The sequence below is a fragment of the Blennius ocellaris genome (genome assembly GCF_963422515.1).
Source record: "Blennius ocellaris genome assembly, chromosome: 7".
Lineage (NCBI taxonomy): Eukaryota > Metazoa > Chordata > Actinopteri > Blenniiformes > Blenniidae > Blennius > Blennius ocellaris.
The window spans coordinates 30,179,562-30,205,350 of NC_137656.1; the positions used below are offsets into that span (position 1 = coordinate 30,179,562).

Sequence of the window (25,789 nt, forward strand, 5' to 3'; positions counted from 1 at the left end):
GAAGCCATTGTCACTGCAACCCTCTGTGCGTCGATGTGATGCGCAGCTCCAACAGCCTTACGCATTCAGCAGTGAGAAGCATCTACCAATTCAGGATGGGGCCGATCCCATCCAGTATCGGGTTCCAATAACAACGTAATTCACGGATTGGAAATTTCTGATCCAACCTGCGGAGGTTTCCGATCCATGAAGTCTCGTCTGCTTTATTGTTGCTGAAATGACTTCCAGTGTTTCCCTTGCCACTGCTCTGCTGGCTGGCTGCAAACTGTGGACTGGATTTCCTGAAGGGAGGTGGGTCTCAATGAGACGTGGAGTAATAAGTCAGGAAATCTATTCCACAGTTTGCAGTCAGGCTGGTGTAGGAGCACTGTGCTATCCAATTCTTCATGACAACATGTTGCCGTTTGGACGGATTTTACGCTTAAAACACTGCAAAGTATTGATGTAGATGTTTTGAAAGCCTTTGTCCAGCAGGTGGCGCTCTGCCACCAGATATCACTGTTTCAAAATGCCAGCTTGCCGAGGACAACGACACCAACATCACAACAATGAACAGCAGCTCCTCCAGGCTGTCAGCAGGAGATTCTCACCTCCGTGAAGTTGCGTCCTCCTCCACGCTAAACTCCCTGAAAATAGTCCCAATGGTTGGAGCTGCTTAGAGCTGGAAACATTCTGTTGGTGCTGCATTGATAAAGACTTTCTCCAGGGATTAATAAAGTGATTGTGGGGTTTTAAAGATAGAACTAGTTTATTATGAGATGATGACGTCACTCAGACCCCCACATTGTCCACATGGAACTAAAATACTTTGTACTGCTTCCTTTTCTGACCTTCTACTAACATCAAGTTGTCTTTTGAGAGAATACATGCAAACATTCCTACATTTATTACTTTACTGTAGAGAGGAGTTTATGACAGCCTCATAAAATCAATAATAATGATAATAATAATAATAATAATAATATTAAAGCAAGCAGTGCTCTGGTATCGGAATAGAACCGGCATCGGTAGATATTCAAACTCGGGTATCGGATCAGAAGTGAAAAAACGTGGCTCGGTGCTTCCCTACTACCAGCCAGTCCCTCCAAGATTTTCCAGAAAGTTGTGATAGAAGTTACTGTGTTTTTTAGGTGTTTGTTGTGGTCAAATTCAATTCAACTTTATTTATATAGCGCCAAACAACACAGTCAACTCAAGGCAGTTGTACATAGAAAACCCAACAATTCCACATGAGCAAGCATAAGCAACTGTGGAAAGGAAAAACTCCTCTTTAATAGGAAGAAACCTATAGAACCAGGCTCAGAGGTCATGGAATTGGGAGAACAAGTGAAAGTTTTGATGAATAGTTTCAAATTCTACCTTTTTTCCCCTTAATGTCACAAACAAGAAATTACCAGGACTACAAATATGTAACAACATAGGCTTTACTGAGGCTGACACAGCTTCTAAAGTTTCATATTTACAGTAGTTTAGATAACATGTACAAAAACCTGTGTTGTATTTTATGAATTTAAATTACAATTTGTGTTTTTGTACCTGATTTTCGTGGTTTTATCATTCTTTTCCAGTCTTTCAGCGAATTTTGACAGAATACAATAGATTAGAGTTAAGATACTTTATTAATCCCAGAGGGAAATTCCTTGAAACATTTCTCCACGCAGAATGAATACAAAGAAAGTTCAATGTCAAGTACGACAAGATAGAAATTAAATAAGGAATTTTAAATATTAATATGCACAAGACTTAATGTAACAAATATAAGCACAGAAAATCTTAACTTCAAAACACAGCAAATACCATGTACCGGGAGGTCCGTGACGGTGTCTGCACTGCCCCCTGCAATTTGGGAGCAGCAGCAGTGTGGAGGATAAAGGCCTCTACATGCTACTTATGTCCGCGAGTGCGCAGAGTACGTGAGTGTCCGCGGTGCGCACACGATTGTGGCCATACTCCCTTTCTGGACTTGTGGCAGCGTGTGTTCCACGCATGCACATTGGTCCACGTACCGGCCTCTGAGTCTCAGGTTACTCTTGTAGATGTGAGGATACCTCGCAGAAATGCTAAGTAAATCTTAAACGTTTGCCTCCATTGTGATGCACCAGAATAGGTGGAGACCGGCGCAGTCGCACTCAGGTTGCTCGGTCACAAAGTTTGTGCTGTGTGTGGTCCTCCGGCCCCCCTCTGGTCCAGCAATAATGTGGGGCCGGCTTAGCACTAGTTTAGCCCCTGATAGTTCTGGGGCTTTGGAGGTGGAAAGACAAAGAACTGGTGCTAAATCTGGCCCTGGACCAGGACTGAAACCTGGTTCTTTCCTGAGGAAAAGCCCCAGAAGCAGGGATGTCAAACTCTGGTCCTCGAGGGCCGCAGCCCTGCACGTTCTCCATGTCTCCCTGCTTCCACACAGCTGATTGCAACGAGCAGCTTGTTCTCTGGTTTTGTGTTGAACGTGGTGAAGAACCATCGGGACATTCAGGGGAGGGAGACGTGCAAAACATGCAGGGCTGCGGCCCTCCAGGATCAGCGCAGCGATGTACACACAAAAGTCCAAAAAGCATGTAAAAAGCAGACACAGTTTACAGGAAAACACAGGATGAAATGAACAGACGAGCAAAAATCGCAAAAGTTAAAATCACAGAGGGCAGCAGCCATTTGCACCAGTGTCCACTCTCACGAGCAATTCAATAATTAGCTATTCAATAATAATAATAATGATAGTAATAATAATAAGAGTAGTTATATTGGTGTGGGCTGGAGCTAAGATTGATTTGTTATATGATATTAATGAGAGTTATGTGTGGATGTTCTTTGGTTCAGTGCCTCCACACCATGCTGACTCGCCTGTTCCGCGCCCACGGCCTCCTGGTGGCCTCGCACCCCTGGGAGGTGATCGTGGGCACCGTCACGCTCACCATCTGTATGATGTCCATGAACATGTTCACCGGAAACGACCAGATCTGCGGCTGGAACTTCGACTGCCCCAAAACAGAGGAGGTGAGTCTTGGAGAAGATCTGCTAGAACAACACTGATAATCGACATGTTTCACTTTCTATTTTTGGAGGAAATACGTTTTTTTTTTTCTAGTATAAGTTGTAGATGTGATGGACTAGAGACTAAATTTATGGATTTTTACGGGCTAACGGGCCTCATGCTACCAGATTCTACTTTCGCAAATAAATATATGCTGTTTTGAGCCTCTGCATCTCAAAAACTTGCTCTAAAAGTGATATTTAGCATATAATACATAGCATTTGCTCTTTTTACAGCAAATCCTAAGCAGTGACATCATCATTCTGACCATCACTCGCTGCATCGCCATCATCTACATCTACTTCCAGTTCCAGAACCTGAGACAGCTCGGATCCAAATACATTCTAGGTCATTTGCTACTGCTCGCCAAGCGTGTTTGTAAGATGTCCAAGTCAACTGATTTCAAGCTAAAATGCATCATCTACCATGTTGCAGGCATTGCAGGACTTTTCACCATCTTCTCCAGCTTCGTGTTCAGCACGGTCGTCATTCACTTCCTGGATAAAGAGCTCACCGGTCTGAAGTACGAATGAACTTCTCCCCAGTTTTTAACGTCTCTCTTTGTCAATAACTCATATTAATTACTGTGATTTCTCTTCCAGTGAAGCTTTACCTTTCTTCCTGCTTCTCATCGATCTCTCCAAAGCATGCGCTCTTGCCAAGTTTGCATTGAGCTCCAGTTCTCAGGTGTGTAGAAGTTTCCACTTTTTACACTGCAGATTCACCTGAACATTCTTCATAATCCACCGTAACTCTTCCAGGATGAAGTGAGGGACAACATTGCTCGTGGCATGGCCGTACTGGGACCGACCTTCACTCTGGATGCTCTGGTGGAGTGTTTAGTGATCGGAGTGGGAACCATGTCAGGTACCAATTTGGATGGGCTCCTGTGTTTATATTCACTTTGTTAAAGTGCCGATAGACCAGATTTTTGTGGCTTGAAGTGTTGAAGTCATGGATCTTAGTTGTGCTTGGGTTTTCTACAAATGTGAGTTGTTAACATGAAGAAAAAAGCAACCTTCAGCAGTTTGCCTATATAGCAGGGGTGTCAAACATTCTGCCAACAGGCCAAAATTGGACTTTCACTGAATGAATTTATTGGACCACCAGGTTGGCAGTTTAGTTTGCATTGTGTGGTGAGTCAGTTCAGGTCATCAGGATCACTACACACATGGAGAAATGATCTTTATTAAAGATCATTTCTAGATTTTGACAAGCTATTCTGACAGATATATAAAACAATTGACAATAGACCCACTGGAGACATTTCTAACAATGTTTGTTGTAAATAGCACATGACTCTGTAGGGGAGTAGAACTGAATACGACATCGGCAAGATTTCCCATTTAGACATGTTTTGTTTCCTCTGAGAATTTTGTAAACGGATTGCACATTTTGTTCTTTTTCTTATTTCTGTACTTAAAAAGATCTGATGTAAAGATTTACTCTTGATATGGCGTTAGAAGGGTTTGAATTTTCACATTTCCAATATTTTCAATTTTTCACAATTTAATTTCACAATGAAGGTGTGCATGTGTCATAAATTCCTGTACTTGTGCACTTTTCCAGGTGTGAGGCAGTTAGAGATCATGTGTGGCTTCGGATGCATGTCTGTCTTGGCCAACTACTTTGTGTTCATGACTTTCTTCCCTGCCTGCGTGTCCCTGGTACTGGAGGTAAAGGGACACTTCTCCTGCGCTTTAGCCCTCACCTGTGCTCCACTCTCAGTCCCAATAACCATTCCTGCTCCTCGTAGCTGTCCCGCGAAAGTCAGGAGGGCCATCCCATCTGGCAGCTGAGCCACTTCTCCAGAGTGATGGAGGAGGAGGATAACAAGCCCAACCCTGTGACCCAGAGAGTCAAAATGATCATGGTAATGCCACTCCCCCCCCCCCCCCCCCCCCCCCATGAATCTCTGTGGCAACAGTGTCACATTCATGTTGTTCTTTGATTGCTTTCCCTCCATCTTCCGTGCAGTCTCTTGGCCTGGTGATGGTTCATGCCCACAGCCGCTGGATCGCTGAGCCCCTGTCCATCAACACCACAGTGGACATCCCTCAGATGGGCATGGAGCTGGACCACCTCTCACCCAGAAGGATTGAGCCTGAGAAACCGCTCTGGCACTTCTACCTCACCAGGTGGGGGCGCTCCTCCTCTGTTCTTGGCATCATTGTTCATAAAAATTCACCATGCATTCACACAAACAGAGCAATCAGAGCTCATTTTTCACAAATTAATTCAAAGTTTTTATTGTCATATGCACAGAAAGAAATGTGTCCCCCTGCACAATGAATTTCAAATGAAATCTGAAGTTTTTTTAAACACACTTGGGTACACTACAGCACTGATTCTAAAACTGTGGCACATTCAATTCATACAGCAAGCTGCTTCTGCTATGTTGATTCTTCTTTTTGTTGCCCTGTTAGTTAAATAAAGCAGTAATAGAGGTTTTTCTGTGGCGCTTTATCAGCTTTCTGCTGCCATACAGTGACATCAAGTTGTCACAGATGGTATGCACATGTATGTTTTGATTTTTAAGTCACATGAGCAGCCAAACCACTAAAAAAGGTGCAAAAAATATGGTATTGATTAATGGCTGTTGGGATGATAAATGCACAAGTCTTGTCGGGCTTTTAATTGAGAAAAAGTAACTTGTAAGTGTTAACATGCAGGCTGCAATTGTTTTACCCTGAAGTTTACTTATAATTTCACTACATTCAGTTATAAAAATGTGTGGTTTAAAATATTGGACTTACCATGCTGGGAAAAGGCATCCCCCTGACCCGTCTTAGATTCCTCCTGTTGTTGCAGACTCCTTTTTCAAAATAGAATAAACGTGAGGTTTATGTTATTTTCTTCTTTATATTTGATGAAAAACTGCTGGTATCCTTCATGTTGATCATTTTTGCTGTATTTATGAGTGAAAACAAGGTGCTGCAGCTTGTCAGGAGGAGTTAAAGAGTCTGTTATAATGCTTCTAGTTAAAATGATGGATAAATAAATAATCCACATGGAATTGTTTGTAGCCTCTCAGGCTCACCTCGGTCAGTGGTGGAGCTCAGCATGTTCTCAGGTGGTATGCACTGTGAAACAGTTTCATTTAGAGTGGTCATTTCATAATTAGCAACTTCCGTCCTGAGTTAAAAAAACAGAAGAAGATTATGATGGATGAATTTTCCGATTTGATAAATCGTCATCAATAACTAACGTGCCTGTGACTGCCTGTCTCCCCTACAGGATGATAACCATGGACGTAGAGCAGGTCATCTGTCTGGTCCTGGCCCTCATGCTGGCTGTCAAGTATATCTTCTTCGAGCAGGTGGAGTTAGAGTCTACACTGTCTCTGAAGAACCCCATCACCATGTCCTCCCCGGCCCGGTCCTCACAGACCTGCTGCAGACAGGAGCCGCTCGCTGCCCGACCGCCACCGCCCGCCATCGTAGAGGACAATCCTATCCCTGGAGAAAAAGCTGCAGCAGATGGACAAGTGAAGCAGAAACCTCCCCTCGTCCTCCAAGACGAGGTGATCCGACCACAGCCTTCCATGAGTACTGAGAACCTGCCCAGGAGCCTCTTCGTGGTGGGAGAGGAGGACGGAGAGTCCAAGTGTGAGACGGCACAGCCCAGTGTCCCGCAGAAGCCCCGAGGCCTGGACGACTGTGTGGCTGTCCTCAACCACCCTGAGGTGAGGCTTTCAAAGGTCCTGGCTTCAGCTTGCCTCGGCCCACTCTCCATCTCTCTGTGTCTGTTCAGTCCACAGGCTCTGATCCCTCCGCTCAGACTGCAGGTTTGGAGCTGTTGTGTGTAATAAGCTTCATCACTGTGTCTCTGGAGCTGACGCTATTAGAGTGTCCCTGGAAGATTTAATTGCACAAACTCAGTTCACCTTCACACTTTTCCTCTGGCTTCAACCTGCTCCTGTCATTAGGTTTCACATGAGGTTTTCCCTCTTTCAAACAAGCTGCTTTAATTCAGCTCTCAAGGTTAACTGGACGATGTTCACGTTAATGTGTGGCGTCCCTCTGTTTTCTCACTCAGCTGCTTGTTAAGGCCAATTCATACTCCACAAGACATAGGCTGCCTGACAAAAGAGTGCTACAGTTTCAATAATACAAAGACTCGTGCCCTTGCAGGTGTGAAACAGTGAACAGTGGTTAGAATAGACATGCATGAATCAACGATAACTTACAAAATGTTAATTCCCATTATATCAAGTCCTAATAATTAACATAAAGTACAAATGTACCTAACATGGGAACAGTTCAGGGGAATGTGTCTGACAGCACAGGAGGTGAGAAATAAACCGTACAGTTGAAAATTGAAAACGCTGCTTAACAGACGTGTGGCTGCTGTGAGGGGGCGTGGCCTGCGGTGAGGGGGCGTGGCCTGCGGTGAGGGGGCACGGCCTGCAAGTTCGGCAGCGTCTTGCGGAGTGTGAACAGTCCTGCAGAAAAAGCTTTCTTTCGGCAGCTTGTTGACGTCACTGCTGAACTTTCGTCGCGTTCTTATAGCTTCAACAAGGGAGTCTGCAGGTCTTTAGTCGTGGCGCTCTGCCCAGCCGAGAAGTTACTTGAACGCAATATGGAATGCTGTCCTAAACACGAAATGTTTTCTCAGCGGGAGTAATCATTTATTTCCAATAAAAGTTTTTATAACAAGGGTAATGACTAACTTGGGTTAAGGGTGAGCTCTATAACAAAATAACAAACAAAACCACACTATTCTTTTATGAGTTCAACTTAATTAACCAAATAAAAGGAGCGAAATATAATGTATGTATTTATAGAGCAAATGTATTTCTATAACACCATTCAAACACAAGGCCATTCACAGTGCTTTACAGAGAAATAAAAGAAATGAAAGAAATACAGAATAAAATAAATACATTAAAGCTTTAGAAGAAATGAAAGAAATGCATTCAAACAAATAATGAAGAAAAGTATAATAACTAAGGTAAGCAAGTTATTAAGATGAGTTTAATAAAGTAAGTAAAATATATAGTTTATTCATTATTGCCTGTGCAAATAAGAATGTCTGAAGTGGTGATTTAAAAGAAGTGAGTGCTTCAGGAAGTTTGTTCCACAGGTGAGGAGGGAGGAACTAAAGGCTGCTTCACCTTGTTTCTTCTGACTGGAGGAACACTGAACCTCTTCCTGAGGACCTCCGAGGTCTGGAGGTTTGATATTCGACAAGTCAGTCTGAGATGATTTAGGCCCCAGATGAACCCTTCCAGTGCTTTAGAGACCAGAAGGAACATTCTGGAGTCCATCGACAGTGGAGACGGTGCAGCACGAGGTGATGTGCTCCACCCTCAGTGAGGTGGTGCAATGTGCTCCACCCTCAGTGTGTTGCTGTAATATGCTCCACCCTCAGTGAGGTGGTGCAGTGTGCTCCACCCTCAGTGTGTTGCTGTAATGTGCTCCACCCTCAGTGAGGTGGTGCAGTGTGCTCCACCCTCAGTGTGTTGCTGTAATGTGCTCCACCCTCAGTGTGTTGCTGTAATATGCTCCACCCTCAGTGAGGTGGTGCAGTGTGCTCCACCCTCAGTGTGTTGCTGTAATGTGCTCCACCCTCAGTGAGGTGGTGCAGTGTGCTCCACCCTCAGTGTGTTGCTGTAATATGCTCCACCCTCAGTGAGGTGGTGCAGTGTGCTCCACCCTCAGTGAAGTGGTGCAATGTGCTCCACCCTCAGTGTGTTGCTGTAATGTGCTCCACCCTCAGTGAAGTGGTGCAATGTGCTCCACCCTCAGTGAGGTGGTGTAATGTGCTCCACCCTCAATGAGGTGGTGTAAACACACCGTTACAATACTCCAACCGTGTTAGAATCAAAGCAGAACCAGTTTCTCAGAACCTTTGATTCTTCAACATTGTTCAAAGAGTGTTGCATTGCTTTGATCTCTTCAGTTGGGACCTCGTTTCCTGAGCGATGCGGAGGTCATGCTGCTGATCAACTCCAAACACATCCCCTCATACAAGCTGGAAGCCATGATGGAGAGACCGGAGAGAGGCGTCTCCATTCGGAGACAGATGCTGTCCTCGAAGCTGCCGTCTCCCTCTGCACTCTTCTCTCTGCCATACACCGACTACGACTACTCCAAGGTGAGGGGAGCGTCCTACTGGCCTGCACGCCACTGCTGCATGCCGCTGCCACATGACATGACACGGCACTGCCACACGACACGCCGCTGCCACACCACACACGCCGCTGCCACACCACACACGCCGCTGCCACACCACACACGCCGCTGCCAAACAACACGCCGCTGCCACATGACATGACACGGCACTGCCACACGACACGCCGCTGCCACACCACACACGCTGCTGCCAAACAACACGCCGCTGCCACACCACACACGCCGCTGCCACACCACACACGCCGCTGCCAAACAACACGCTGCTGCCACATCACACACGCCGCTGCCACACCACACACGCTGCTGCCAAACAACACGCCGCTGCCACATCACACACGCCGCTGCCACACAACACACAGCGCTGCCAAACAACACGCCGCTGCCACATCACACACGCCACTGCCACACAACACACAGCGCTGCCAAACAACACGCCACTGCCACACACCACACACGCTGCTGCCAAACAACACGCCGCTGCCACATCACACACGCCGCTGCCACACAACACACAGCGCTGCCAAACAATACGCCGCTGCCACATGACATGACACGGCACTGCCACACGACACGCCGCTGCCACACCACACACGCTGCTGCCAAACAACACGCCGCTGCCACACCACACACGCCGCTGCCACACCACACACGCCGCTGCCAAACAACACGCTGCTGCCACACCACACACGCCGCTGCCACACCACACACGCTGCTGCCAAACAACACGCCGCTGCCACATCACACACGCCGCTGCCACACAACACACAGCGCTGCCAAACAACACGCCGCTGCCACATCACACACGCCGCTGCCACACCACACGCCGCTGCCACACCACATGCCGCTGCTGCCAAACAACACGCCACTGCCACACCACACACAGCGCTGCCAAACAACACGCCGCTGCCACACCACATGCCGCTGCTACATGTCACTGCCGCACAACACTCTGCTGCTGCACGCCACTGCCACGCTCTTCTCCAATTCACACACTCTTGTTTTCCAGGTGGTCGGAACCTGTTGTGAAAACGTGATTGGCTACATGCCAGTGCCGGTGGGCGTGGCCGGACCACTGCATCTGGACGGAAAGCAGTTCCAGGTTCCTATGGCCACAACTGAAGGCTGCCTGGTGGCCAGCACCAACCGTGGATGTCGAGCCATAGCAGTGAGTGTTCTCTGTTTCCCTCACCGCGCTGCAGAGCCCAGAGGAAGGATCTGTGGCAGAAAACGCTAATCTGATTCAGTGCAATGATATCATATGACTACACTTATATTGTTGCAGATAAACCATTGGAGCACATCACTGTGTCAAACAACATTTGGCTCTTCAAGATAAAATGATATATTCTTTATTTTTTTTAAAACAAAAAACTGTTCTTTATTTCTTCTTGCTGGTATTTATTACGTCTTCTATGACGGAACATTTTATCACTGCTGTCTGCTGGTCCACTTGTTTCTGTGACTGGATTCAGTCAGAGAAACAAGTGGACAAGTGGATGAGGATTTGTTCTTTCACTTAGACCAAAGGTGTCACCCTCATTTTGGTGCCTCAGCAAAGCAAAATACTTTTCAAACAACAAAGCACTACATATTCTATATTGTTCACTAATACTGAAATATTTTAATTACTGCATGGATGTCTAGGGCCACTCTGGGGCCAATCCTCACTCCGACCGCTGTGCTGCTCCAGAGACGAGCTTTCAGACTGGTTCAGAAGGTTTCCAGGACCACACTAATGCTTTATTTATTAATTCCAGCTACGAAAAAAATGGCTAGATTAAAGCACAAAGTGAGAAGCAAGCCTGTGGAAACTTCATGGAAAAATTATTGGGAGGCAGATTAAGGAGTCTTGTAGACTCCTTTTCGCTCCATCCCACGGGATTGAGGTGTTCCTCAGCTTTAGAATGAAGTATTACTTGTGTTGCTCCGTGGACCAGCAAGCGAGCTACGAATGTTTTTGTGGATGTTCTAGCCTGGAATCTATATGTTTATCACCAGCAGGAGACCAAGATGGCGGCGCTGTAGGCATGCCTCGTCAACAGGCGCTGATAGGCTGTGTGGCATTGAGTGTTTATATCTAAGGCCCACATATCGAACTCCGGTCCTTGAGGGCCGCAGCCCTGCGCGATTTGCATGTCTCCTTGCTTCCACACGGCTGATTGCAATGAGCAGCTGGTTATCTGGCTTTGTGCTGAACTTGGTGATGAACCATCAGGACATTCAGGGGAGGGAGACGTGGAAAACGTGCAGAGCTTCGGCCCTCGAGGATCTGACTTTGACACCCCTGATCTAAGGTGACAATGATGTCGTTAGTCTGCCGGGCCACAGGAGGGCACTGTGGCTAGTTCTTGTAAAGAAACCATACAGAGAACACGGTGTGCGGAGAACAAAACTCCATAAAGGTTAATAAAATGTAGAGCAGCCAACATTCTAGTGACTGAAGAGGAATCAGATGCTATCAGGGAGAGTCAACTATAAACTACTGATATGGAGGATAAAACTACAATACGAGCGCCAGTCAAACCACTACGGGTCGGCCATGTTGGTTTACAAGTGGATGAGAAGAAGGAAGGAGAGAGAGGGGGAGAGATGAGCAGTAATAGGCTCCGCCTCCATCAGTCTCAGCAGGAGGGAATAGTGACAGTGAAAGAATCTTTCCACCTTGAGAGCCGGGATAAAAACTTCATGATGCAGTGGATCAGAACACCGGTGTCGTGGAAATGGACCCCCCACAGTGAAAAAGGTTTAGTGGATACACATTTACAAATGTAAAAATCTATATAAATAGATTAACAACAAAGCGTTTTTATTTGTAAATGCATATGTGTGTGAATGTATATGTGGGACTAGCTGCGTATGTACTTGAACACAGGTTAGGGTAAAAAAAAGTTGCTCTTCAGTGGGTGGGACTGGTAAAATAGTCACATAATAACTTCAATTTAAAGTTTTTCTTTGTTGTGACTCAGAGTATATGTGATGACAATGTAGTAGATATTTTCACAAAACCAAACTACTTGCATTACTAAGAAAAATGACTACAATCTCAACAAAATCCAATTTTAATGAAAACCTCTGATGCAAAAACAAATGTCCAAAAAACCAAAAAACGTCTCCTATAGCTATTGCATTGTGCATGTTTTTACTGAGTGTTGTGTTTGCTCCTCAAAAGAAATAAAAATAAAATCAGTGACTTCTTCTTGTTTTGGGTTTAACAGTAATTTGCATCCATAAAGCTCGTACCTAGCATTCTCACCACTCAAGAAAGAAAGAAAGAAAAGACTGGGATTGCAGGCTGGGTTTGGTCGCCGGGTCTTATGTTAGACATCCTTGTTTCATTGACAATAAATACATTTGTCTGCTCATGACACCTCGGTTCAGTTGAGCTGCTCCACGGCAGAGAAGCGTTTAGATCAGGTCCACTGCAGACAGTAGTGTTTCAGATTCCGACTGCTGCATTTTCACCATGTGGCCACAGATGTGATTCTTTCAGAAAAGTGTTAATTGAGGGTGGGTGCTGTGCATGGCGAATTTGCGCCACTGTGACAGTGGAGTTGTTGTGGTGCAGCTCAGCCGGACCTGTCTCCTGTGTGTCACAGCTGAGCGGTGGAGCCAGCAGCCGTATCCTGGCCGACAGCATGACCCGGGGTCCGGTGGTCCGCCTGCCCTCTGCCTGCCAGGCCGCAGAGGTCAAGGCCTGGCTGGAGAGCACGGACGGCTTCCAGTGCGTCAAAGACGCCTTCGACAGCACCAGCAGGTAACAACCCGCTGACGCCTCCAGAGTGCGGACTGTTTCTTTGTGTTTCTTTGAGTTTTCACGGCTGCGGATGCTGCGGTGGCTGTTTGCAGGTTCGCTCGGCTCGACAAGCTGCTGGTTGCTCTGGCTGGGAGGAATCTCTACATCCGCTTTCACTCCAAGACTGGAGATGCTATGGGCATGAACATGATCTCAAAGGTCGGAATACTTTTATCAATGCATCCTTTTCTTTTCCTTTACTAGAAGAGCCTTTTGTGTCTATTTGTTAAGTCAAGGGAGTGAGTTTTAACTTCCAAGCACTGTTGTTTTTGACAATGATGACGCTTATTTTCATGACTATAACAAGACGTGACGATCTAAACATGGATCTTTGATGACTAAAATGTAATGATCATGTGAGTTTTCATTGACGAGATGACAGGATGAAGTTGTTAGTGGGTGGTCTGTCACACGCAAACAACTAATGCAACTTTAGTTTATGAAGCGAAACAGAGCCTCTCCTCCTCTTCTTCTTTTATGCTTATTCACAAGTGTGTGAATTGACCACAGCCTCTGTAAATCCAAATTATATAACATAGCTTCTCCAGAGTGAAGATGAGAGCAATTTATTCATTAATTAATTGATAAATCAGCATCTGCGGTGCACATGGCAGTGTGTGCTCACATGGTTGTGTGTCGGAGAAACATTGTCCATTCAGGAGACTGACTCTCTTTCCAGCTGTTTGTCTGCAGCTCAATAACAAGTTGTCAGCATCCCATCGTGAGAATCTGCTCTGATTGTCCAAATTCTGCTTTTTGCACAATTAACTCTCTTAATACTTAATGCAAGACACAACTAGGTAAGGAACACAAATAAATAAATTCAAAAACTGAATTGTATGGCAAAACTAAGACGTAAATAGCTAAGTAAGGGAAAAAAGAAAAGAAAACAACAGTTCAGTAGAGCAGTGTTCCTCACCTGCAGGGAGCTCAGGAAGACATTCCAACTCATCGGCCAACATTCACCACACTAGCAACACTGGAACACTGTCCACTGCAAGCAGGCAGGTGGAGGCCACGCCCACTACTGAGCCCCATTCTTACATGATGTTGGATCAGCCTGCAGTGTGATTCTACACAATTTTGATAGGATTCCAAATCCAGACCTTCTAATTATTTTGATTTACATTGATATTTTTTTTTATCTTATTTTGTTCTCAGTGCACACAATAAAGACTCTCAACTGTAATATTTCATTAATTGAGATCTAGAGATCTGGGATATGTTTTTCTAGTGTTCCCTTAATTTTTTTAGCAGTTTATTATATTATATTATATTATATTGTATTATATTGTGTTGTGTTGTGTTGTGTTGTGTTGTGTTGTGTTGTGTTGTGTTGTGTTGTGTTGTGTTATATTATATTATATTATGTTCTATTATACGTTGAATATGAATAAGAACAAATGATGGTTGATGCATTTGGCCTACCAAACATTTACTCTTCACTTTGTGTGTTTTCATGAGGTTAGTCACGTATCTGATGGGAGTTATTGATCTGCTTGCCTCTTTGCCCCCTGCATGGTTCAGTTATTGATGTCTGCCTCTTTACCCCCTGCAGGGTACGGAGCAGGCTCTCTGCAGACTGCAGCAGCACTTCCCAGATCTGCAGGTGGTGGCGGTCAGTGGGAACTACTGCACGGACAAGAAACCTGCCGCCATCAACTGGATTGAAGGCAGGGGCAAGTCTGCTGTGTGTGAAGCCACCATCCCCGCCAAGGTGGTCAGAGAGGTGAAGAGAGCCAACACAATCACAATCTGCAACTCATTTATTGTCCTGACCACTGAAGCCTCATGCTTCAGTCTGTAAATATTAGCTGGCACATTTCACTGCTTCAGGGATGCACCTGATCCTCTCAGTTCTCCCAATATGAATATACCTCTGAGAAAAATCTGTTTGGTATTTAGGTTTTCATCACCTCCTGTTCTGTTCCAAGTTCTTGTGTTAATTAGCTTTTTTTTATCTGATGTTGGTTATTGAATTTCTAAACTTTGAACACAGTCAAATAGGTGATGGTCCACTCACAAGAATCAACTACTTTGGACTCAGCTATACTCTCATTATGTACTTTGTGCCTTTTATTTAAACATTATTAATTTGGCTGAATTCATTGTTTATTCATTAATAATAACATGGGTAATTGCCAAACTATCAGTCTCTTTTGAAAAGGATTTATTTAAGTTAATTCATATTTCTGTGCAAGATATAACAAAACCTAATTAAAAGGGATAGTGAGTGTTGAGCACAGACTTGCAAGGGGTGCAGGGGGCGTCTCGCAGTCAAGATGGTGGAACGCCTTCACGGACACAGAGCTGAGTTGCTGTGGCGACTGAAAGACACTTTCCTAGGTCACGTGACGACATCAGGTGTCGAACACATGAGTTTTAACTGGATGTGGGAACATGCAGTTAAAGCTCCAGTGGCCGTATGGACGGATCCAATGGCAAAATGTGGCAGTTTGGTGGCTATATACAAGGGTTATCATCTAATCTTGAACAGCGAGCAGCAACGGGTGTCGGTGTTCATGGAAGAGAGAGAAAGAAAAGAGGAAAGATCTGGCAAGAAAGGTGTGGGTACGATTCCCCGGTTCTTTCACACAGAGATCGGAGTGGCTTTTGAAGCTTCGCTGGATCACTGGTGTCCGAGGTGAAACGGAGTGCGAGATGTTGCATTCGTACACAAACTGATGTTCACTCCGTGTTACCGGCTGCAGCTTGATTAAAGACGGTTACATAGTTTGAATTTGGGACACCTGTGGTGTTCGAGTCAGTTCAACCAATGAGTGGCTGGACGTGAAGGTCTGCATTCACGACTGAGTTTCTATTGGTTCCCAACCGGGGGGCTGTGTACCCACCTGCTATTTTATGGCCTGTTCCACTCCTCTGCAGCTGTGGGGGGGGGGGGTCGGCCCCAACACCAGCCAAACAATTCTTCCAGCACCGTCAATGGTTTTTTAAATTTTGGTCTGGGCAGACTTCTAACTTCTTTTCTAACTACCTACAACCACAATACCCATTTCGTGCAGTTTGCCAGCAAACATGAATGAAATACAAAGTAGGCGGAGCACCGGCTGGAAAGCTGTGTGCTGACTGTGGTTAGAGCAAGATGGCGCCGTGTCAGGGCGCCACAGTGAGAGCTCTGCTGTGCACAATCTTCATGTTGGTCTGTTTTGTATGTGATTCACTTGCTACTGTGAAGTACGACTGAGAGACACTTCTCCACATTCGGGGTCAAGTTTGCGTAGTGTCGCGAATCTTACCTGAACTGAGGTGCATTAGCTTCCACCAGTGCCCCACTGGAGAGGCCCGTGGAGCAGGGCAAACGGGCCGCTACAGTGGCCGCCAACAGAGCGACGGGACTGGGCATCTCCGCCGTACTCTCCGCGGCGTGGAGCCGGGTACCACGAGCCGGCGGCGGAAGCGCAGACACCGGGGTAAACGAGGCGGTCTGCTCGTTCGAAGCCGCTCCTCCAGGACCGCTCTGCCCTCCATGTACCTGGCAAACGTCCAGTCTCTGCCGAACAAGACGGACGAGCTCCTGTGTCGGGTCCAGAGCCAGCGCGAGGCACGAGACTGCGCCGTGTACTGTCTCAGCGAGACGTGGCTCCACACGAACGTCCCGGACTCAGCCGTACAGCCCCCGGGATTCACTGCTCACCGCGCGGACAGAGAAAAGGAAACCACGGGGAAATCCAGAGGTGGAGGTGTGTGCTTTTTAATTAATCAGAGCTGCTGCACAGACACTCGAGTCATGAACCAAACATGTACTGCTAATCTGGAAGGCCTGGTTTTAAGCTGTCGCCCCTTTTATCTTCCCCGGGAGTTCTCGGTGATATTTTTATGCGCCGTTTACATCCACCCACGAGCGGACTATACTGAAGCTCTTCATGATCTGAGCGAGATCCTCCACAAACATGAGGCTGCTCATCCTAATGCAGTCATCATTGTTGCTGGTGACTTCAATAAAGGTCATTTAAAAACTGTACTCCCGAACTTTCACCAACATGTGACTCAAGCTACAAGAGGAGCACAAATTCTGGATCACTGCTATAGCAATGTGAAGGGAGCTTACAGGTCCAGTCTCAGACCTCCTTTTGGGAAGTCTGACCACTCCTCTGTTCTCCTTCTTCCTTCGTACACTCAGAGGAGCAGGGAACATAAACCAACTTCTCGCACTGTGCAGTGCTGGTCTGAGGAGACTAACATGAAGCTACAGGGCTGCTTTGACGCCACTGACTGGTCTGTATTTCAGTCAGATGATGTTAATGAATTCTGTGACGCTGTGACTGGATACATTCACTTTTGCATTGACTGCTGTGTCCCACAGAAGGTCATTAAGGATCACTGTAGTCAGAACCCATGGATGAACGCGGAAGTGAAACTGAAACTTCATGAGCGTGCTTTGGCGTTTCAATCTAATGATACAGTGGCCTACAAGTTATCCTGCTACTCATTGAAACGTTCGATTAAATCTGCAAAGCGCAGTTACGGGGACAGATTAAAGGGTTATTTTGATTTTGACCCTCGCCGCATGTGGAACGGTATAAAAGCCATCACGTCCTGGAAACCTAGTGCTGGGAACATTGCATCTGTTGGCCAAGCTCTGCTAAATGAGCTTAACACGTTCTACTGTCGCTTTGAATCTGCGGATGCCTGTCCTGCTGTATTCCCCGATTGTTTCAATCAAGGTGCCTTCACCGTGACTCAGGAGGAAGTCAAGCGGGTCTTGTCCAGGACCACAGTCCGGAAAGCCCCAGGCCCGGACGGCATCCCTCCTCGTGTCCTGAAACTGTGCTCTGAGCAACTTGCCCCTGTTTTAACAGACATTTTCAACCTGTCGCTAAGGAACTGTACTGTGCCGAACAGCTTTAAAGAGTCGACCATCATCCCCGTTCCTAAGAAAACTCCCGTGTCTTGCCTTAATGACTATCGTCCTGTGGCCCTCACGTCTGTTCTTATGAAGACTTTTGAGTGGCTCGTGTTGGACTTCATTAAGAGCCAGATCCCTGTGAGTGTTGACCCGCTCCAGTTTGCTTACAGACAGAACAGGAGTGTTGAGGATGCATCTCCTTTGCTCTGAACTCTGTGTACAGTCACTTGGACAATAGCAAATCTGTCGCGAGAATGCTTTTCATTGATTATAGCTCTGCTTTTAATTGCCTTGTCCCAGGTAAACTGGTTGAAAAGCTCATGTCTCTCGGTTTGAGTGTTGCCATGTGTAAGTGGATTTTGAGCTTTTTAACTGACAGATCTCAGAGAGTGAAAATCAAGGACTGTTTTTCAGATGTTGTTTCTGTGAGCACCGGATCTCCTCAGGGATGTATTTTGAGTCCTTTGCTTTTTACATTGTACACTCACGACTGTGTATCTTCCTCTGACTCTAACTTGATAATCAAATATGCTGATGACACCACCATCATCGGTCTCATCAGTGATAATGATGATTCCTCTTATAGAGCAGAGATCCAAAATGTGGTTCAGTGGAGTAAAGCTAACAACCTCCAGCTGAACGCATCAAAAACCTGTGAACTGGGGCCTCATTTATAAAACTGTGCGTAGGATTGACGTCAAAATTGGCGTACGCACGAAACACAGAAAGTGCGTACGCACAAAAATATCCTGATTTATAAAACAGTGCGCACGCACGTCCTACGCCGATTTCCCTTTATAAATCACAATCCACTCTAAATGTGGCGCACCTGTGTGCGGGTCATACCACGCCCATATTGGCCTATAAATATTCAGAGAAACGCCTCTCATGAATATTGATTCACGACTGACAGCATGCCGAAAGCAGAAAGAAAAGCCAAGAAACGCAATTTGACCCAGTGTGAGGTGGAAGTTCTGGTCGGGGAGGTGGAGAAGAGGAAGGCGATATTATTTGGTGGACACAGTGTTGGGGTCACCAACGCCAAAAAGGCTCTAGAGTGGCAGCATGTGGCGGATGGTGTCAATGCTGTGGCCTCAGAAGGTCGGAGTGTGGCTGAGGTGAAAAAAAGTGGTCCGACATCAAAGTAGACACAAAAAAGTGCCTGGCGTCACACAGGCAGAGCGTCTGTGCCCCGGGCGGGGGGACGGGCCCTCCGGAGCTCACCCCGCTGGAGGAAACACTGGCGGGGGTCATCGGGGAATCCCTCCTGAGTGGAGTGGTGACGGAGGTGGAGGGGGACACCCAGGCCCTCCCCTCCCTACACGCAGAACACGCGCTGTGCGTCGGGCCCCGCGATCCATGGGGGCCCCATTTTGCGCAAGTGAACTGAATTTCCCTCGGGGTCAATAAAGTATCATCATTCTCTGCAAATGCGCAAAGGATGCGCTGCATTTTGCCGAGAGGCGCGTAGAACACCGCCACCAAGTCAGCCCGAGGCCGGAGAGAGAGAGAGAGAGAGAGAGAGAGAGAGAGAGAGAGAGAGAGAGAGAGAGGGAGAGAGAGAGAGAGAGAGAGAGAGCTTCCAAACGTCAATACGATTCAGGAGCTAGCAAAAGAAAGAAACAGTCCAAACAAGAAGAGGCTCGTGCTTCACTTGAAGGTGGGATGTTGTTGAAATAAAAAAGATTGTTCCACTTTTGATCTATAAAGTTCTTGTTCCACTGTTGATAGAGGCTGTTCATTTGATTCGTTAGTAATTAAATGTATTGTTATTATTATTATTATTATTAGTAGTAGTAGTATTATTATTATTATTATTAGTATTATTAGTATTATTATGTTATTGGAAGGGGGGCCCCAAAATAAAATCCTGCTTAGGGCCCCCACTTGGCCAGGGGCAGCCCTGGGGACACCGCCGCCTGCCCTTCAGGAGCCCGATGGTGCGCTCCACAATACTATAGATTCTAGGTCCTCTCCTCTGCGCCTTGTGGGTGAGGAAAAGGGGTGAGCAGCCACCGCTTGAGGGTTAGGGTTCTCCACTGTCGCCTGCAAGGTCGGTGAACGGGTTAAACACTCCTACAAAATTGCAAGTCTCAGGATTTCCACATGAATTCTCCGTACCTAGAAGCCACCCATCACGTACAGCGCCGGCCTCCAGTCTGCGCCCAACACTGCTATATGGGCTATATGATATAGGATGTTACACTGCATTCATATCAGTGTAAACATAATTTACCCTACTGTTGTCTTACTATTGTCTTAATCATATGTTTCCCGTGTGCACTCCAGGGAGTATGTTTGTTTATTCATTGTAGAAATTTTATTTTTTACTATCCACTTCTTGCAAATAAACTGTCCATATATGAGAGGTCATATAACTATTTATTTTACACGATCGGTTTCACACAGTTTCTCCCGTTTCTTTCTTCTGCCATCAGTGGCGCAGTTTCTCCTTCCCCCAGTTATGTGCGTACGCCTGGGTCAGAGTTGGCGTGGAGGACCGCACATTTTCCCGTCAAGTTCTCTTTTTATAAATCCCACGGTTTGCGTAGAGAGTGGCGTACGCATTCTTTTGTGCGTACGCAACGTTTATAAATGAGGCCCCTGGTCTTTGACTTTAGCCGGAACAGTTCTCACACACCTGTCATTATTGATAACTCCCAGGTGCAGACTCTAGAGGAGTGCACGTTTCTCGGTTTAACTCTCTCTAAAGACCTGAAATGGGTCAAAAACACTAACCGGGTTGTTAAAAAAGCTCGTCAGCGTCTCTACTTTCTACGTAGACTTAGAGAATTTACCACTAACTCTAAGATTCTGCTTAATTTTTATGGCTGCACCATTGAAAGTTTACTTGTTGGCTCTGTGACTGTGTGGTTTGGTAACACCACAGACAAAGAGAGGAGAGCTCTAAACAAGGTGATCCACTCTGCAATGAGGACTGTGGGCTGTGAGCTTCCTGTTCTGGAAGTTCTTTATAAATCCAGACTTTTAAACCGAGCACTTGGAATCGTCAATGACTCTTCTGGCCATCCTGGAAAAACCTTGTTCCAGCTTCTTCCTTCTGGCAGAAGATATCGTTCGCTGAGATGCAGGACATCTCGATATGCCAGCAGCTTCTTTCCACAAGCTGTTATCAGTCTAAACAGAGCACTTTTATGAATGATCTTGCACTTTATTGAATCTGTTTCAGTCGATCGATTTCACAGTGTCAATTGTTTACTGTTCTCTTTGTTTTATTTCTGTACTTTTATCCTGTTTTATTTATGTACTTTTTAATTAATGTTATTTTATGGCTGTACCTGTCTTGTGCACACTGGGGACTTTTACACATTTATTCCAATGTGGTTTTACTGCAAATGGCAAATAAAATGAATCTGAATCTGAAGTATTTTAGTTCCATTAGGTCAGGGGTCAGCAACCTTTAATGCTCAAAGAGCCAGTTGGTCCCATTTCCCACTGAACACAACACCCAGAGAGACACACACACATGCCTACACTGTCACTCACAAAATCACTGTGATATTATGGTGAGTAATGTCAAAGAAGCACACTAGAGGACAAGCTTATACTTCACAACAAACGTGCACATCAGTCTTTTATTTCTACACTCCCCCAGGAAGACCATGTCAGCAGGACACGACACACAAAACCTTCTTCACTGCTGGTTGACAACTTACAACTAATAAACTAAACTACATGAACTAAGCAACAAAAACACAACACAATTAATACCAACACTACAAACCTAACATAACCCCCAATAATTACATTTAAAACAGGACAGACAGAAACTCCCATAATGCATTGCAGCTCTCAGCTCCTTTATTGCTACACATTATTAAAATGGAAGATAAATGTGGAGATCTGGATTGTTAGAACCATGAGTGTGATGGTGTGTCTTTAATGTCCTTTAGTTGTTGTGTAATTCACTAGAATGTTCCGTCACTCTCAACAAGTCTGTAATGAACCTCCTGGAACTGTGGGCGCTCCACAGCGCAGCAGATACCAGTTGAGCTGTGGAGCCCGTTCTTCGTGCGTAATGACGTTACATCGCTGCGTCGTTCACGACCCACCCACATTTTACCACTTTTTGTAGCGGGACTGCACAGCACAATTTGCTCTGGGTGCGCTTTGCCTTACCTCCCATACCACCCCGCTCCGGGATGAACTGCAGTGGGACAGAGGCTCAAGGCTCAAGGAGTGGAGGCTCAAGGAGCCGTGGGTTGCCGACCCCTGCCAATGTCAATGTGGGGGTCTGCGTGACGTCATCCTCTCATAATAAACTAGTTCTATCTTTAAAACCTCACACTCACTTTATTAATCCCTGGAGAAAGTCTTTATCAATGCAGCACCAACAGAATGTTTCCAGCTCTAAGCAGCTCCAACCATTGGGACTATTTTCAGGGAGTTTAGCGTGGAGGAGGACACAACTTCACGGAGGTGAGAATCTCCTGCTGACAGCCTGGAGGAGCTGCTGTTCATTGTTTTGATGTCAGAGCTGTTCTCTTGGAGAGCTGGAGTTTTAAAACACTGATGTCTGGCAGCAGAGCGCCACCTGCTGGGCAAAGGCTTTGATAACATCCACATTGCTGCGTTGCTTTGATAACATCCATGTTGCTGAGTTGCTTTGATAACATCCACATTGCTGCGTTGCTTTGATAACATCCATGTTGCTGAGTTACTTTGATAACATCCACATTGCTGCGTTGCTTTGATAACATCCATGTTGCTGAGTTACTTTGATAACATCCACATTGCTGGGTTGCTTTGATAACATCCATGTTGCTGAGTTACTTTGATAACATCCACATTGCTGCGTTGCTTTGATAACATCCATGTTGCTGAGTTGCTTTGCAGTATTTTGAGTGCAAAATACGTCCAAACAGCAACATGTTGTCATGTTGGATAGCACAGTGTTACTACGTTAGCTTGCTGGCTGGCTGCAAACTGTGGAGTGGTATTCCTGACTCATTACTCCACGGCTCATTGAGACCCGCCTCCCTTCAGGAAATTCAGTCCACAGTTTGCAGCCAGCCAGCAGAGCAGCAGCAGGGAAGCACTGTGGAGTTATTTCATCAACAATAAAGCAGACGAGGCTTCATGGATCAGAAATCTCTGCAGGTTGGATCAGAAATTTTCAATCCGTGAATTATGTTGACATCGGAACCGGATAAAAATACTGGATGGGATCGGCCCTACCCCTAGTCTAAGACATGCTCAGTGGTGTGAGTAGAACTGGATATGAGTTTACAGTGACTATTTCCCTGAACGGTTCAACTTGAGCTCTGTAACTGTTTTCTAAGGAGGCAGAGTTAGATTCTGATGGTGGCAGGGTTAGTACATGTACCTGCTGGGAGCTGAGCAAGCTGTCATTAAACCCTACTGATAAAAATCAGTTCTGCTCCTGAGGTGGAGGTTCTCCTCCCTTGCTGGGGCAGGAGTCAACCTTACTCCGAGGGAGTAAATTGATTGAGTGGCTCTGCAGTGCAGGCCGTGACAACACTGACCTCTTCTGGCTGGTCCAGAAGGTGCAGTGTAAGGTCATTTCTCTACCAGTCATTCTTTTGGAGGGAGTGGAACCTGTGGAGTGGTGTATGGTGGACCCACTGGTCCCCAGCACCCGTTGGAGGCTCACATCTCCATCTGTACCACCACTGTTACCATACCGGAGTATGTGGGTGGTGCTGTGGTTGACTCGGTCTACCTGGGTAGATGACTGGGAGTGGTATGGTGAATGGAGGTTGGCCTCAAGCACCAACATGTCATACAGAGTAGCCATGACACTGGGTGTGACGTGTGTCTTTGTCTGAGTCTCAGGTTCCGAGAGCAGCCTCTTCCTCTGGGTTTGTCAGAGTTGGTGGAGCCCCCTGGTGGTGAGGTACAGGGGTGCAGCTAACAGGAGAGGTCTGAGGGGGCCCATCAGTGGGGGTCACGTGACCAATGGCCATTTCTACCATTCTGTCTCCAGGATTTTCTCTGTTCCCCCTGTCAGGAGGGAGTGAACAATGGATGCTTGACCCAACACAGTTATTAGAACATTTGAATGTTTTTGTTATTTGAACTGAACTGTAGTTTAAACTAAACAATTTTTTGATTTTTCTTGTGCTTTAACTGCTTAGAGTGTAATTTCAAAATAAATAGTGCAAATACCACACATATTGTTAAAAAGTGAATCAAAGTATATCCACTGCCACTCAAATGCAAAAAAAAGCTCAGACTCAGGATTATTTTTCACTTAAAGCTCCTTATATATGAATATACAAAAATATAGCTTTTTCCTTTAAGATAAACTTTCAAAGTGTTTGCTTTTATGAATGGTTCTAAAAAACAACAACAAAGTTTTGAACTGAATATCTGGAGGATTAAATCTGCATTGACCAGATAATCATTCAACATGAGTGTTCAATGGTTTAAAATGTTTGATTGATGATTTATGAGTAATTGCTACAATAACATTTCACCAATGAATGGGAACTGGTGCAGAAACTTGCTTAAATGGACTTGTCACCTGTAATGAGATATTGCTTCTTGGCCCTCATCAGGATGAGCTTATGGCATCCTCAAGAACCATACCCAAGCCTCTACTGCTGCATCATGATGTTTCTCTTTCCCCTCGTAGGTTTTGAAAACTACCGCTGAAGCTCTGGTGATGTTGAACATCAACAAGAACCTGGTGGGCTCAGCCATGGCTGGCAGCATCGGGGGCTACAACGCACACGCAGCCAACCTGGTCGCCGCCATCTACATCGCCTGTGGACAAGTGAGTGCAGTTTGGAAGAGGCGCTGCAGCACGTTGCTCTTCCTGTGTTGATCACTGTGTGTCCTGCAGGACCCAGCACAGTCAGTGGGCAGCAGCAATTGCATTACCCTGATGGAGGCATCAGGACCCAGCGGGGAGGACCTCTACATCAGCTGCACCATGCCCTCCATCGAGCTGGGCACTGTGGGAGGTGGCACCAACCTGGCCCCCCAGCAAGCATGCCTGCAGGTACTGCAAGTCTTCAAATTACTTCATAAATGCACAAGACGGGCAATATCGCTGCTCTGGATCTATTCATAAATCATTAACAGGGCGAACATTTGACTTGTCCGGACAAATATTTTCTTACTCAAAGATTAATGGAAATTTCTAATCTTGGGTGATGTATGAATTGGACCAACATAACTTTCTACATAAAAACATCTTTAATAATCAAGATATCTCAATGAAACTTTCAGGGAAGGCGTATCTCTTTATACTCTTCAATCTGAAGGAACAATATATATATATATATATAAGTAAGTTTGTAAAAAATTTTAAGCGTTTGTTCTTGGTCTGAAATACATTTTATAGTATAAATATAGTACATACTACCACACCATATATAATGTATTAGTCACTTTTTATTCAGAGACATGTTTTTTTATAACCTGGTAAATGTGTGTCATGTATTTTTATTATATTGGTCAATAACAAATCAAATCATGTCCTCCTCTTCCTCTTCCTCTTCCTCTTCCTCTTCCTCTTCCTCTTCCTCTTCCTTTTCCTCTTCCTGCTCAGTCAACTTTTTTTGTGAACCAAAAAAAGGTTATGAAACTTCGGGATTAGAAAGTCAAAATAATCAAAAATGAATAATAAAGTAATAAAGTAAATCACTGACCAATCAGCAGAAGGCTCCTCAAAATCAGACCCGTTCCATGGTCCTGAGTACTCACAACAAGCAGCTTTGGAGCTTTTGTTTCCGGAAAATCCAAAATTCTTGTGGTGGAAACCCAAACCATAACTGTCCATTCCCGCACTTTTTGTGTGATGGAAATGGGGCTTTTATAATTATCTCTGTTTCTCTCATCCGTCCTGGTATTTTTTCAGTGTAACTGGCACATTAAATTGACCAATAGGATCAAATGGTACTGGCCCTTTAACTGTGCAAATTGACAATATACGGCACACCTGGCCAGTGTCCTTGATAGACAATAGACTTCAA

General features: G+C 45.6%; 1 protein-coding gene across 1 annotated transcript in view; it reads left to right on the top strand.

Annotated features, from left to right (window-relative positions):
- The window catches only part of LOC308132059 (3-hydroxy-3-methylglutaryl-coenzyme A reductase-like), a 34,149-nt gene that overhangs the window by 1,191 nt on the left and 7,169 nt on the right, over positions 1–25,789 (top strand). Inside the window, exons 2-17 of the mRNA XM_080499002.1 lie at positions 2,815–2,991; positions 3,265–3,376; positions 3,464–3,551; positions 3,631–3,715; positions 3,790–3,895; positions 4,598–4,704; positions 4,785–4,901; positions 5,006–5,166; positions 6,266–6,713; positions 8,933–9,127; positions 10,172–10,330; positions 12,762–12,919; positions 13,012–13,117; positions 14,517–14,687; positions 24,445–24,585; positions 24,655–24,813. Coding sequence (XP_080355128.1) covers positions 2,827–2,991; positions 3,265–3,376; positions 3,464–3,551; positions 3,631–3,715; positions 3,790–3,895; positions 4,598–4,704; positions 4,785–4,901; positions 5,006–5,166; positions 6,266–6,713; positions 8,933–9,127; positions 10,172–10,330; positions 12,762–12,919; positions 13,012–13,117; positions 14,517–14,687; positions 24,445–24,585; positions 24,655–24,813 — 2,478 coding nt within the window. The 5' untranslated portion in view covers positions 2,815–2,826. The remainder of the gene's footprint in view (positions 1–2,814; positions 2,992–3,264; positions 3,377–3,463; positions 3,552–3,630; positions 3,716–3,789; positions 3,896–4,597; positions 4,705–4,784; positions 4,902–5,005; positions 5,167–6,265; positions 6,714–8,932; positions 9,128–10,171; positions 10,331–12,761; positions 12,920–13,011; positions 13,118–14,516; positions 14,688–24,444; positions 24,586–24,654; positions 24,814–25,789) is intronic.